Below are 15256 nucleotides of genomic sequence, written 5' to 3'. Positions count from 1 at the left end.
GTAGTTAAACAAATCAAAATATATATTTTATATTTGAGTTTCTTCAAAGTATCCTGGATGACAGGTTGGTTTGTAGTCTCCTGGACGGCTCTGTAAGAAGAGAGATGGACTCTCTCTTTAATTTATTAACAAAGCAGTCAGAAACGTCCTCTACACATCACCGATTTATATTAGACCTACAAATTACCAACCCCATTCTCTCTCAGGGATAGATAACCAAACCCCATTCTCTCTCAGGGATAGATAACCAAACCCCATTCTCTCTCAGGGATAGATAACCAAACCCCATTCTCTCTCAGGGATAGATAACCAAACCCCATTCTCTCTCTCAGGGATAGATAACCAAACCCCATTCTCTCTCTCAGGGATAGATAACCAAACCCCATTCTCTCTCTCAGGGATAGATAACCAAACCCCATTCTCTCTCTCAGGGATAGATAACCAAACCCCATTCTCTCTCTCAGGGATAGATAACCAAACCCCATTCTCTCTCAGGGATAGATAACCAACCCCATTCTCTCTCAGGGATAGATAACCAAACCCCATTCTCTCTCAGGGATAGATCACCAAACCCCATTCTCTCTCAGGGATAGATAACCAAACCCCATTCTCTCTCAGGGATAGATAACCAACCCCATTCTCTCTCAGGGATAGATAACCAACCCCATTCTCTCTCAGGGATAGATAACCAAACCCCATTCTCTCTCAGGGATAGATAACCAAACCCCATTCTCTCTCAGGGATAGATAACCAAACCCCATTCTCTCTCTCAGGGATAGATAACCAAACCCCATTCTCTCTCTCAGGGATAGATAACCAAACCCCATTCTCTCTCAGGGATAGATAACCAACCCCATTCTCTCTCAGGGATAGATAACCAAACCCCATTCTCTCTCAGGGATAGATCACCAAACCCCATTCTCTCTCAGGGATAGATAACCAAACCCCATTCTCTCTCAGGGATAGATAACCAAACCCCATTCTCTCTCAGGGATAGATAACCAAACCCCATTCTCTCTCAGGGATAGATCACCAAACCCCATTCTCTCTCAGGGATAGATAACCAAACCCCATTCTCTCTCAGGGATAGATAACCAAACCCCATTCTCTCTCAGGGATAGATAACCAAACCCCATTCTCTCTCTCAGGGATAGATAACCAAACCCCATTCTCTCTCTCAGGGATAGATAACCAACCCCATTCTCTCTCAGGGATAGATAACCAAACCCCATTCTCTCTCAGGGATAGATAACCAAACCCCATTCTCTCTCAGGGATAGATAACCAAACCCCATTCTCTCTCAGGGATAGATAACCAAACCCCATTCTCTCTCTCAGGGATAGATAACCAAACCCCATTCTCTCTCTCAGGGATAGATAACCAAACCCCATTCTCTCTCTCAGGGATAGATAACCAAACCCCATTCTCTCTCAGGGATAGATAACCAAACCCCATTCTCTCTCAGGGATAGATAACCAACCCCATTCTCTCTCAGGGATAGATAACCAAACCCATTCTCTCTCAGGGATAGATAACCAACCCCATTCTCTCTCAGGGATAGATAACCAAACCCAATTCTCTCAGGGATAGATAACCAAACCCCATTCTCTCTCAGGGATAGATAACCAAACCCCATTCTCTCTCAGGGATAGATAACCAAACCCCATTCTCTCTCAGGGATAGATAACCAAACCCCATTCTCTCTCAGGGATAGATAACCAAACCCCATTCTCTCTCAGGGATAGATAACCAAACCCCATTCTCTCTCAGGGATAGATAACCAACCCCATTCTCTCTCAGGGATAGATAACCAACCCCATTCTCTCTCAGGGATAGATAACCAACCCCATTCTCTCTCAGGGATAGATAACCAACCCCATTCTCTCTCAGGGATAGATAACCAACCCCATTCTCTCTCAGGGATAGATAACCAACCCCATTCTTTCTCTCTCTCTCCCCCCCACCACCAGTTTTAAAAAACACATAATTGTGGGAAATCTGCTTTTAGTTATCGTTGTCCCTGGTGTGTAGAACAATATTCAGAATTCCTTGCAGTTAGATATTCTGATTCCTTCCAGGCATTGAAGACTTTTTGTTACAGAATGCGAATGCTTTTCTTAAATATATTTAAATGTTGTTTAGGGCAGCAGGTGGCCTAGTGGTTAGAGCGTTGGGCCAGTAACCAGCAGGTGGCCTAGTGGTTAGAGCGTTGGGCCAGTAACCAGCAGGTAGCCTAGTGGTTAGAGCGTTGGGCCAGTAACCAGCAGGTAGCCTAGTGGTTAGAGCGTTGGGCCAGTAACCAGCAGGTAGCCTAGTGGTTAGAGCGTTGGGCCAGTAACCAGCAGGTAACCTAGTGGTTAGAGCGTTGGGCCAGTAACCAGCAGGTAGCCTAGTGGTTAGAGCGTTGGGCCAGTAACCAGCAGGTAGCCTAGTGGTTAGAGCGTTGGGCCAGTAACCAGCAGGTAGCCTAGTGGTTAGAGCGTTGGGCCAGTAACCAGCAGGTAGCCTAGTGGTTAGAGCGTTGGGCCAGTAACCAGCAGGTAGCCTAGTGGTTAGAGCGTTGGGCCAGTAACCAGCAGGTAGCGTAGTGGTTAGAGCGTTGGGCCAGTAACCAGCAGGTAACCTAGTGGTTAGAGCGTTGGGCCAGTAACCAGCAGGTAGCCTAGTGGTTAGAGCGTTGGGCCAGTAACCAGCAGGTAGCCTAGTGGTTAGAGCGTTGGGCCAGTAACCAGCAGGTAGCCTAGTGGTTAGAGGGTTGGGCCAGTAACCAGCAGGTGGCCTAGTGGTTAGAGCGTTGGGCCAGTAACCAGCAGGTAGCCTAGTGGTTAGAGCGTTGGGCCAGTAACCAGCAGGTGGCCTAGTGGTTAGAGCGTTGGGCCAGTAACCAGCAGGTAGCCTAGTGGTTAGAGCGTTGGGCCAGTAACCAGCAGGTAGCCTAGTGGTTAGAGCGTTGGGACAGTAACCAGCAGGTAGCCTAGTGGTTAGAGCGTTGGGCCAGTAACCAGCAGGTAGCCTAGTGGTTAGAGCGTTGGGCCAGTAACCAGCAGGTAGCCTAGTGGTTAGAGCGTTGGGCCAGTAACCAGCAGGTAGCCTAGTGGTTAGAGCGTTGGGCCAGTAACCAGCAGGTGGCCTAGTGGTTAGAGCGTTGGGCCAGTAACCAGCAGGTAACCTAGTGGTTAGAGCGTTGGGCCAGTAACCAGCAGGTAGCCTAGTGGTTAGAGCGTTGGGCCAGTAACCAGCAGGTAGCCTAGTGGTTAGAGCGTTGGGCCAGTAACCAGCAGGTAGCCTAGTGGTTAGAGCGTTGGGCCAGTAACCAGCAGGTGGCCTAGTGGTTAGAGCGTTGGGCCAGTAACCAGCAGGTAGCCTAGTGGTTAGAGAGTTGGGCCAGTAACCAGCAGGTAGCCTAGTGGTTAGAGCGTTGGGCCAGTAACCAGCAGGTAACGTAGTGGTTAGAGCGTTGGGCCAGTAACCAGCAGGTAGCCTAGTGGTTAGAGCGTTGGGCCAGTAACCAGCAGGTAGCCTAGTGGTTAGAGCGTTGGGCCAGTAACCAGCAGGTGGCCTAGTGGTTAGAGCGTTGGGCCAGTAACCAGCAGGTAGCCTAGTGGTTAGAGGGTTGGGCCAGTAACCAGCAGGTAGCCTAGTGGTTAGAGCGTTGGGCCAGTAACCAGCAGGTAGCCTAGTGGTTAGAGCGTTGGGCCAGTAACCAGCAGGTGGCCTAGTGGTTAGAGCATTGGGACAGTAACCAGCAGGTAGCCTAGTGGTTAGAGAGTTGGGCCAGTAACCAGCAGGTAGCCTAGTGGTTAGAGCGTTGGGCCAGTAACCAGCAGGTAACCTAGTGGTTAGAGCGTTGGGCCAGTAACCAGCAGGTAACCTAGTGGTTAGAGCGTTGGGCCAGTAACCAGCAGGTAGCCTAGTGGTTAGAGCGTTGGGCCAGTAACCAGCAGGTAGCCTAGTGGTTAGAGCATTGGGCCAGTAACCAGCAGGTAGCCTAGTGGTTAGAGCGTCGGGCCAGTAACCAGCAGGTAGCCTAGTGGTTAGAGCGTCGGCCCAGTAACCAGCAGGTAGCCTAGTGGTTAGAGCGTCGGGCCAGTAACCAGCAGGTAGCCTAGTGGTTAGAGCGTTGGGCCAGTAACCAGCAGGTAGTCTAGTGGTTAGAGCGTTGGGCCAGTAACCAGCAGGTAGCCTAGTGGTTAGAGCGTTGGGCCAGTAACCAGCAGGTAGCCTAGTGGTTAGAGCGTTGGGCCAGTAAACCGAAAGGTGTGACACATTGAATCCCCCATTTGTTCGTTCTGCTCCTGAACAAGGCAGTTATAACCCACTGTTCCCTGGTAGGCCGTCATTGTGAATAAGAATTTGTTCTTAACTGACTTGTCTAGTTAAATAAAGGTTCATACAGGTTCATAAAGGTTCATAAAGGTTCATAGCACCCACCGCTGTCCAGGATACCCCTCTGAGTGACTCCCTGTTTAAATAAAGGTTCATTAAGGTTCCTAAAGGTTCATAAAGGTTCATAGTACACACCGCTGTCCGGGATACCCCTCTGAGTGACTCCCTGTTTAAATAAAGGTTCATAAAGGTTCATAAAGGTTCATAGTACCCACCGCTGTCCGGGATACCCCTCTGAGTGACTCCCTGTTTAAATAAAGGTTCATAAAGGTTCATAAAGGTTCATAGCACCCACCGCTGTCCGGGATACCCCTCTGAGTACTTGTTGTTCATACAGGACCCCAGGGCTTCCAGAACGGCTCTGGAGGTGAAGTTCTCTGATGCGATCAGCTCCAGGCCAAAGGTCTGACGATGCTTCTCTCGCTTGATGATGGAGAACACCTACACACAATACACCGTTTCATTATAATACACACACCTACACAATACACCGTTTCATTATAATACACCTACACAATACACCGTTTCATTATAATACACCCACCTACACAATACACCGTTTCATTATAATACACCTACACAATACACCGTTTCATTATAATACACCCACCTACACAATACACCGTTTCATTATAATACACCTACACAATACACCGTTTCATTATAATACACCCACCTACACAATACACCGTTTCATTATAATACACCTACACAATACACCGTTTCATTATAATACACACACCTACACAATACACCGTTTCATTATAATACACACACCTACACAATACACCGTTTCATTATAATACACACACCTACACAATACACCGTTTCATTATAATACACACACCTACACAATACACCGTTTCATTATAATACACACCTACACAATACACCGTTTCATTATAATACACACACCTACACAATACACCGTTTCATTATAATACACACACCTAGCACAATACACCGTTTCATTATAATACACACACCTACACAATACACCGTTTCATTATAATACACACCTACACAATACACCGTTTCATTATAATACACACCTACACAATACACCGTTTCATTATAATACACACACCTACACAATACACCGTTTCATTATAATACACACCCCTACACAATACACCGTTTCATTATAATACACACCCCTACACAATACACCGTTTCATTATAATACACACCCCTACACAATACACCGTTTCATTATAATACACACCCCTACACAATACACCGTTTCATTATAATACACACCCCTACACACAATACACCGTTTCATTATAATACACACCCCTACACAATACACCGTTTCATTATAATACACACCCCTACACAATACACCGTTTCATTATAATACACACCCCTACACAATACACCGTTTCATTATAATACACACCTACACAATACACCGTTTCATTATAATACACACACCTACACAATACACCGTTTCATTATAATACACACACCTACACAATACACCGTTTCATTATAATACACACACCTACACAATACACCGTTTCATTATAATACACACACCTACACAATACACCGTTTCATTATAATACACACCTACACAATACACCGTTTCATTATAATACACACACCTACACACAATACACCGTTTCATTATAATACACACCTACACAATACACCGTTTCATTATAATACACACCCCTACACAATACACCGTTTCATTATAATACACACCCCTACACAATACACCGTTTCATTATAATACACACCCCTACACAATACACCGTTTCATTATAATACACACACCTACACACAATACACCGTTTCATTATAATACACACACACAATACACCGTTTCATTATAATACACACACCTACACAATACACCGTTTCATTATAATACACACACCTACACAATACACCGTTTCATTATAATACACACACCTACACAATACACCGTTTCATTATAATACACACACCTACACAATACACCGTTTCATTATAATACATACACCAACATAATACACCGTTTCATTATAATACACACACCTACACAATACACCGTTTCATTATAATACACACCTACACAATACACCGTTTCATTATAATACACACACCTACACACAATACACCGTTTCATTATAATACACACCTACACAATACACCGTTTCATTATAATACACACACCTACACACAATACACCGTTTCATTATAATACACACACCTACACACAATACACCGTTTCATTATAATACACACACCTACACACAATACACCGTTTCATTATAATACACACACCTACACAATACACCGTTTCATTATAATACACACACCTACACAATACACCGTTTCATTATAATACACACACCTACACACAATACACCGTTTCATTATAATACACACACCTACACAATACACCGTTTCATTATAATACACACACCTACACAATACACCGTTTCATTATAATACACCTACACAATACACCGTTTCATTATAATACACACCTACACAATACACCGTTTCATTATAATACACACCCCTACACAATACACCGTTTCATTATAATACACACCCCTACACAATACACCGTTTCATTATAATACACACCCCTACACAATACACCGTTTCATTATAATACACACCCCTACACAATACACCGTTTCATTATAATACACACCTACACAATACACCGTTTCATTATAATACACACCTACACAATACACCGTTTCATTATAATACACACCCCTACACAATACACCGTTTCATTATAATACACACCCCTACACAATACACCGTTTCATTATAATACACCTACACAATACACCGTTTCATTATAATACACACCTACACAATACACCGTTTCATTATAATACACACCTACACAATACACCGTTTCATTATAATACACACCCCTACACAATACACCGTTTCATTATAATACACACCTACACAATACACCGTTTCATTATAATACACACCTACACAATACACCGTTTCATTATAATACACCCCTACACAATACACCGTTTCATTATAATACACACCCCTACACAATACACCGTTTCATTATAATACACACACCTACACAATACACCGTTTCATTATAATACACACACCTACACAATACACCGTTTCATTATAATACACACACCTACACACAATACACCGTTTCATTATAATACACACACCTACACAATACACCGTTTCATTATAATACACACCTACACAATACACCGTTTCATTATAATACACACACCTACACAATACACCGTTTCATTATAATACACACACCTACACAATACACCGTTTCATTATAATACACACACCTACACAATACACCGTTTCATTATAATACACACACCTACACAATACACCGTTTCATTATAATACACACACCTACACAATACACCGTTTCATTATAATACACCCACCTACACAATACACCGTTTCATTATAATACACACCTACACAATACACCGTTTCATTATAATACACACACCTACACAATACACCGTTTCATTATAATACACACCTACACAATACACCGTTTCATTATAATACACCCACCTACACAATACACCGTTTCATTATAATACACACCACTACACAATACACCGTTTCATTATAATACACACCTACACAATACACCGTTTCATTATAACACACATCTACACAATACACCGTTTCATTATAATACACATCTACACAATACACCGTTTCATTATAATACACACACCTACACAATACACCGTTTCATTATAATACACCTACACAATACACCGTTTCATTATAATACACACCTACACACAATACACCGTTTCATTATAATACACACACCTACACACAATACACCGTTTCATTATAATACACCTACCTACACAATACACCGTTTCATTATAATACACACACCTACACACAATACACCGTTTCATTATAATACACACACCTACACACAATACACCGTTTCATTATAATACACACACCTACACACAATACACCGTTTCATTATAATACACACACCTACACAATACACCGTTTCATTATAATACACACACCTACACAATACACCGTTTCATTATGTGTGACGTACCTCAGGGTCGTTGGAGCGGAGTGGTTCCTCATTATAATACCCCCCCCCCGTACCTCAGGGTCGTTGGAGCGGAGTGGTTCCTCATTATAATACCCCCCCCCCGTACCTCAGGGTCGTTGGAGCGGAGTGGTTCCTCATTATAATAACCCTCCCCCCGTACCTCAGGGTCGTTGGAGCGGAGTGGTTCCTCATTATAATACCACCCCCCCGTACCTCAGGGTCGTTGGAGCGGAGTGGTTCCTCATTATAATACCCCCCCCGTACCTCAGGGTCGTTGGAGCGGAGTGGTTCCTCATTATAATACCACCACCCGTACCTCAGGGTCGTTGGAGCGGAGTGGTTCCTCATTATAATACCCCCCGTACCTCAGGGTCGTTGGAGCGGAGTGGTTCCTCATTATAATACCCCCCGTACCTCAGGGTCGTTGGAGCGGAGTGGTTCCTCATTATAATACACCCCCCCCCCCCCCCCCCGTACCTCAGGGTCGTTGGAGCGGAGTGGTTCCTCATTATAATACCCCCCGTACCTCAGGGTCGTTGGAGCGGAGTGGTTCCTCATTATAATACACCCCCCCCCCCCCCCGTACCTCAGGGTCGTTGGAGCGGAGTGGTTCCTCATTATAATACCCCCCGTACCTCAGGGTCGTTGGAGCGGAGTGGTTCCTCATTATAATACCCCCCGTACCTCAGGGTCGTTGGAGCGGAGTGGTTCCTGCATCATCTTGTTGTGAGATTCCCACACGTCCTGACTGACATGGTGACTGGTACCGTTGCTATGAGACATGATGACTGGTGCTGATCTACACACACAGATACACAGACAGACAGTTAGACGATGCCAGACAGTCAGACGATGCCAGACAGTCAGTCAGTTAGACGATGCCAGACAGTTAGACGATGCCAGACAGTCAGTCAGTTAGACGATGCCAGACAGTTAGACGATGCCAGACAGTTAGACGATGCCAGACAGTCAGTCAGTCAGACGATGCCAGACAGTTAGACGATGCCAGACAGTCAGTCAGTCAGACGATGCCAGACAGTCAGTCAGTCAGACGATGCCAGACAGTCAGTCAGTTAGACGATGCCAGACAGTCAGTCAGTTAGACGATGCCAGACAGTCAGTCAGTCAGACGATGCCAGACAGTCAGTCAGACGATGCCAGACAGTCAGTCAGACGATGCCAGAAAGTTAGACGATACCAGAAAGTTAGACGATGCCAGACAGTCAGTCAGTCAGACGATGCCAGACAGTCAGTCAGTCAGACGATGCCAGACAGTCAGTCAGTCAGACGATGCCAGACAGTCAGTCAGACGATGCCAGACAGTCAGTCAATCAGACGATGCCAGACATTCAGTCAATCAGACGATGCCAGATGATGCCAGACAGTCAGACTATGACAAATAAGATTCAAGATGTTTGCCTCTAAATATCACTTGTTGGGAATATTTAGTCAGGTTACCACTGGAACAGCCATGTTTAAACCAAAAGGACTATATTTAGTCAGGTTACCACTGGAACAGCCACGTTTAAACCAACAGGACTATATTTAGTCAGGTTATCACTGGAACAGCCACGTTTAAACCAACAGGACTATATTTAGTCAGGTTACCACTGGAACAGCCACGTTTAAACCAACAGGACTATATTTAGTCAGGTTGGAACAGCCACGTTTAAACCAACAGGACTATATTTAGTCAGGTTATCACTGGAACAGCCACGTTTAAACCAACAGGACTATATTTAGTCAGGTTACCACTGGAACAGCCACGTTTAAACCAACAGGACTATATTTAGTCAGGTTACCACTGGAACAGCCACGTTTAAACCAACAGGACTATATTTAGTCAGGTTGGAACAGTCACGTTTAAACCAACAGGACTATATTTAGTCAGGTTGGAACAGCCACGTTTAAACCAACAGGACTATATTTAGTCAGGTTGGAACAGCCACGTTTAAACCAACAGGACTATATTTAGTCAGGTTATCACTGGAACAGCCAGGTTTAAACCAACAGGACTATATTTAGTCAGGTTACCACTGGAAGAGCCACGTTTAAACCAACAGGACTATATTTAGTCAGGTTACCACTGGAACAGCCAGGTTTAAACAAACAGGACTATATGTAGTCAGGTTAATCACTGGAACAGCCACGTTTAAACCAACAGGACTATATTTAGTCAGGTTGGAACAGCCACGTTTAAACCAACAGGACTATATTTAGTCAGGTTACCACTGGAACAGCCACGTTTAAACCAACAGGACTATATTTAGTCAGGTTACCACTGGAACAGCCACGTTTAAACCAACAGGACTATATTTAGTCAGGTTGGAACAGCCACGTTTAAACCAACAGGACTATATTTAGTCAGGTTATCACTGGAACAGCCACGTTTAAACCAACAGGACTATATTTAGTCAGGTTGGAACAGCCACGTTTAAACCAACAGGACTATATTTAGTCAGGTTGGAACAGCCACGTTTAAACCAACAGGACTATATTTAGTCAGGTTGGAACAGCCACGTTTAAACCAACAGGACTATATTTAGTCAGGTTACCACTGGAACAGCCACGTTTAAACCAACAGGACTATATTTAGTCAGGTTGGAACAGCCACGTTTAAACCAACAGGACTATATTTAGTCAGGTTATCACTGGAACAGCCATGTTTAAACCAACAGGACTATATTTAGTCAGGTTACCACTGGAACAGCCACGTTTAAACCAACAGGACTATATTTAGTCAGGTTACCACTGGAACAGCCACGTTTAAACCAACAGGACTATATTTAGTCAGGTTGGAACAGCCACGTTTAAACCAACAGGACTATATTTAGTCAGGTTACCACTGGAACAGCCACGTTTAAACCAACAGGACTATATTTAGTCAGGTTACCACTGGAACAGCCACGTTTAAACCAACAGGACTATATTTAGTCAGGTTATCACTGGAACAGCCACGTTTAAACCAACAGGACTATATTTAGTCAGGTTACCACTGGAACAGCCACGTTTAAACCAACAGGACTATATTTAGTCAGGTTGGAACAGCCACGTTTAAACCAACAGGACTATATTTAGTCAGGTTGGAACAGCCACGTTTAAACCAACAGGACTATATTTAGTCAGGTTAATCACTGGAACAGCCACGTTTAAACCAACAGGACTATATTTAGTCAGGTTACCACTGGAACAGCCACGTTTAAACCAACAGGACTATATTTAGTCAGGTTATCACTGGAACAGCCACGTTTAAACCAACAGGACTATATTTAGTCAGGTTACCACTGGAACAGCCACGTTTAAACCAACAGGACTATATTTAGTCAGGTTATCACTGGAACAGCCACGTTTAAACCAACAGGACTATATTTAGTCAGGTTACCACTGGAACAGCCACGTTTAAACCAACAGGACTATATTTAGTCAGGTTACCACTGGAACAGCCACGTTTAAACCAACAGGACTATATTTAGTCAGGTTGGAACAGCCAGGTTTAAACCAACAGGACTATATTTAGTCAGGTTGGAACAGCCACGTTTAAACCAACAGGACTATATTTAGTCAGGTTGGAACAGCCACGTTTAAACCAACAGGACTATATTTAGTCAGGTTGGAACAGCCAGGTTTAAACCAACAGGACTATATTTAGTCAGGTTACCACTGGAACAGCCACGTTTAAACCAACAGGACTATATTTAGTCAGGTTACCACTGGAACAGCCACGTTTAAACCAACAGGACTATATTTAGTCAGGTTACCACTGGAACAGCCACGTTTAAACCAACAGGACTATATTTAGTCAGGTTACCACTGGAACAGCCACGTTTAAACCAACAGGACTATATTTAGTCAGGTTACCACTGGAACAGCCACGTTTAAACCAACAGGACTATATTTAGTCAGGTTACCACTGGAACAGCCACGTTTAAACCAACAGGACTATATTTAGTCAGGTTACCACTGGAACAGCCACGTTTAAACCAACAGGACTATATTTAGTCAGGTTGGAACAGCCACGTTTAAACCAACAGGACTATATTTAGTCAGGTTGGAACAGCCACGTTTAAACCAACAGGACTATATTTAGTCAGGTTATCACTGGAACAGCCACGTTTAAACCAACAGGACTATATTTAGTCAGGTTACCACTGGAACAGCCACGTTTAAACCAACAGGACTATATTTAGTCAGGTTGGAACAGCCACGTTTAAACCAACAGGACTATATTTAGTCAGGTTACCACTGGAACAGCCACGTTTAAACCAACAGCCAAGAGCTCTGGTCCGGTCCTGTCCAGGTTCTGGTCCATAAAGAGCTCTGGTCCATAAAGAGCTCTGGTCCTGTCCAGGTTCTGGTCCATAAAGAGCTCTGGTCCGGTCCTGTCCTGTCCAGGTTCTGGTCCATAAAGTGCTCTGGTCCGGTCCTGTCCAGGCTCTGGTCCATAAAGAGCTCTGGTCCGGTCCTGTCCAGGTTCTGGTCCATAAAGAGCTCTGGTCCATAAAGAGCTCTGGTCCGGTCCAGGTTCTGGTCCATAAAGTGCTCTGGTCCGGTCCTGTCCAGGCTCTGGTCCATAAAGAGCTCTGGTCCGGTCCTGTCCAGGTTCTGGTCCATAAAGAACTCTGGTCCATAAAGAGCTCTGGTCCATAAAGAGCTCTGGTCCGGTCCTGTCCAGGCTCTGGTCCATAAAGAGCTCTGGTCCTGTCCTGTCCAGGTTCTGGTCCATAACGAGCTCTGGTCCATAAAGAGCTCTGGTCCGGTCCTGTCCAGGTTCTGGTCCATAAAGAGCTCTGGTCCATAAAGAGCTCTGGTCCGGTCCTGTCCAGGCTCTGGTCCATAAAGAGCTCTGGTCCATCAAGAGCTCTGGTCCGGTCCTGTCCAGGTTCTGGTCCATAAAGAGCTCTGGTCCATAAAGAGCTCTGGTCCATAAAGAGCTCTGGTCCGGTCCTGTCCAGGCTCTGGTCCATAAAGAGCTCTGGTCCATAAAGAGCTCTGGTCCGGTCCTGTCCAGGCTCTGGTCCATAAAGAGCTCTGGTCCGGTCCTGTCCAGGCTCTGGTCCATAAAGAGCTCTGGTCCGGTCCTGTCCAGGTTCTGGTCCATAAAGAGCTCTGGTCCGGTCCTGTCCAGGCTCTGGTCCATAAAGAGCTCTGGTCTGGTCCGGTCCTGTCCAGGTTCTGGTCCATAAAGAGCTCTGGTCCGGTCCTGTCCAGGCTCTGGTCCATAAAGAGCTCTGGTCCATAAAGAGCTCTGGTCCGGTCCTGTCCAGGCTCTGGTCCATAAAGAGCTCTGGTCCTGTCCTGTCCAGGTTCTGGTCCATAAAGAGCTCTGGTCCGGTCCTGTCCAGGCTCTGGTCCATAAAGAGCTCTGGTCCATAAAGAGCTCTGGTCCGGTCCTGTCCAGGTTCTGGTCCATAAAGAGCTCTGGTCCATAAAGAGCTCTGGTCCGGTCCTGTCCAGGCTCTGGTCCATAAAGAGCTCTGGTCCATAAAGAGCTCTGGTCCGGTCCTGTCCAGGTTCTGGTCCATAAAGAGCTCTGGTCCGGTCCTGTCCAGGTTCTGGTCCATAAAGAGCTCTGGTTCGGTCCTGTCCAGGTTCTGGTCCATAAAGAGCTCTGGTCCGGTCCTGTCCAGTGGTTAACGTTTGACCACAGGGACTTGATAAGAGCTCAGGAAACTACCCAACACCCTGTTAGACTAGAACTATGCAGAGTTACAACAACAACTATCCAGCCTTCATGACAACAATGATTAACTAGATAGATAACTATGGGTCACCATGACCTACATCAACAAACAAAATGGCGCACTATTACTACACGGACCAGAACCAGAACCCTACGGTCCTGGTGGAAGTAGTGGACTGATCAGAACCCTATGGTCCTGGTGGAAGTAGTGGACTGATCAGAACCCTATGGTCCTGGTGGAAGTAGTGGACTGATCAGAACCCTATGGTCCTGGTGGAAGTAGTGGACTGATCAGAACCCTATGGTCCTGGTAGAAGTAGTGGACTGATCAGAACCCTATGGTCCTGGTGGAAGTAGTGGACTGATCAGAACCCTATGGTCCTGGTGGAAGTAGTGGACTGATCAGAACCAGAACCCTATGGTCCTGGTGGAAGTAGTGGACTGATCAGAACCAGAACCCTACGGTCCTGGTAGAAGTAGTGGACTGATCAGAACCCTATGGTCCTGGTGGAAGTAGTGGACTGATCAGAACCCTACGGTCCTGGTGGAAGTAGTGGACTGATCAGAACCAGAACCCTACGGTCCTGGTGGAAGTAGTGGACTGATCAGAACCCTATGGTCCTGGTGGAAGTAGTGGACTGATCAGAACCCTACGGTCCTGGTGGAAGTAGTGGACTGATCAGAACCCTACGGTCCTGGTGGAAGTAGTGGACTGATCAGAACCCTATGGTCCTGGTGGAAGTAGTGGACTGATCAGAACCCTACGGTCCTGGTGGAAGTAGTGGACTGATCAGAACCCTACGGTCCTGGTGGAAGTAGTGGACTGATCAGAACCCTACGGTCCTGGTGGAAGTAGTGGACTGATCAGAACCCTATGGTCCTGGTGGAAGTAGTGGACTGATCAGAACCCTATGGTCCTGGTGGAAGTAGTGGACTGATCAGAACCCTATGGTCCTGGTGGAAGTAGTGGACTGATCAGAACCCTACGGTCCTGGTGGAAGTAGTGGACTGATCAGAACCCTACGGTCCTGGTGGAAGTAGTGGACTGATCAGAACCAGAACCCTATGGTCCTGGTGGAAGTAGTGGACTGATCAGAACCCTATGGTCCTGGTAGAAGTAG

The 15256-nt window shown here is 45.4% G+C and overlaps 1 protein-coding gene across 9 annotated transcripts in view; it reads right to left on the bottom strand.

Moving 5' to 3' along the window:
- Window positions 1–15256, bottom strand: part of shmt1 (serine hydroxymethyltransferase 1 (soluble)) — a 45730-nt gene that overhangs the window by 23841 nt on the left and 6633 nt on the right. For 7 of the 9 annotated variants that reach the window (XM_082964622.1, XM_082964625.1, XM_082964623.1 and 4 more), the window contains exons 2-3: window positions 9140–9254; window positions 4682–4827 (exon numbers count right to left, since the gene is read on the bottom strand). In XM_082964622.1, the coding sequence (XP_082820748.1) occupies window positions 4682–4827; window positions 9140–9238 (245 nt within the window). In that variant the 5' untranslated portion in view covers window positions 9239–9254. Of the gene's footprint in view, window positions 1–4681; window positions 4828–8455; window positions 8511–9139; window positions 9255–15256 lie in introns of those variants that run through there. The other 2 variants (XM_082964628.1, XM_082964629.1) reach the window with 2 other exon arrangements.

Source organism: Salmo salar, chromosome 18 (assembly GCF_965601325.2).
Source record: "Salmo salar chromosome 18, fSalSal1, whole genome shotgun sequence".
Taxonomy (NCBI): domain Eukaryota; kingdom Metazoa; phylum Chordata; class Actinopteri; order Salmoniformes; family Salmonidae; genus Salmo; species Salmo salar.
This window is presented reverse-complemented; position numbering and strand designations above follow the sequence as displayed.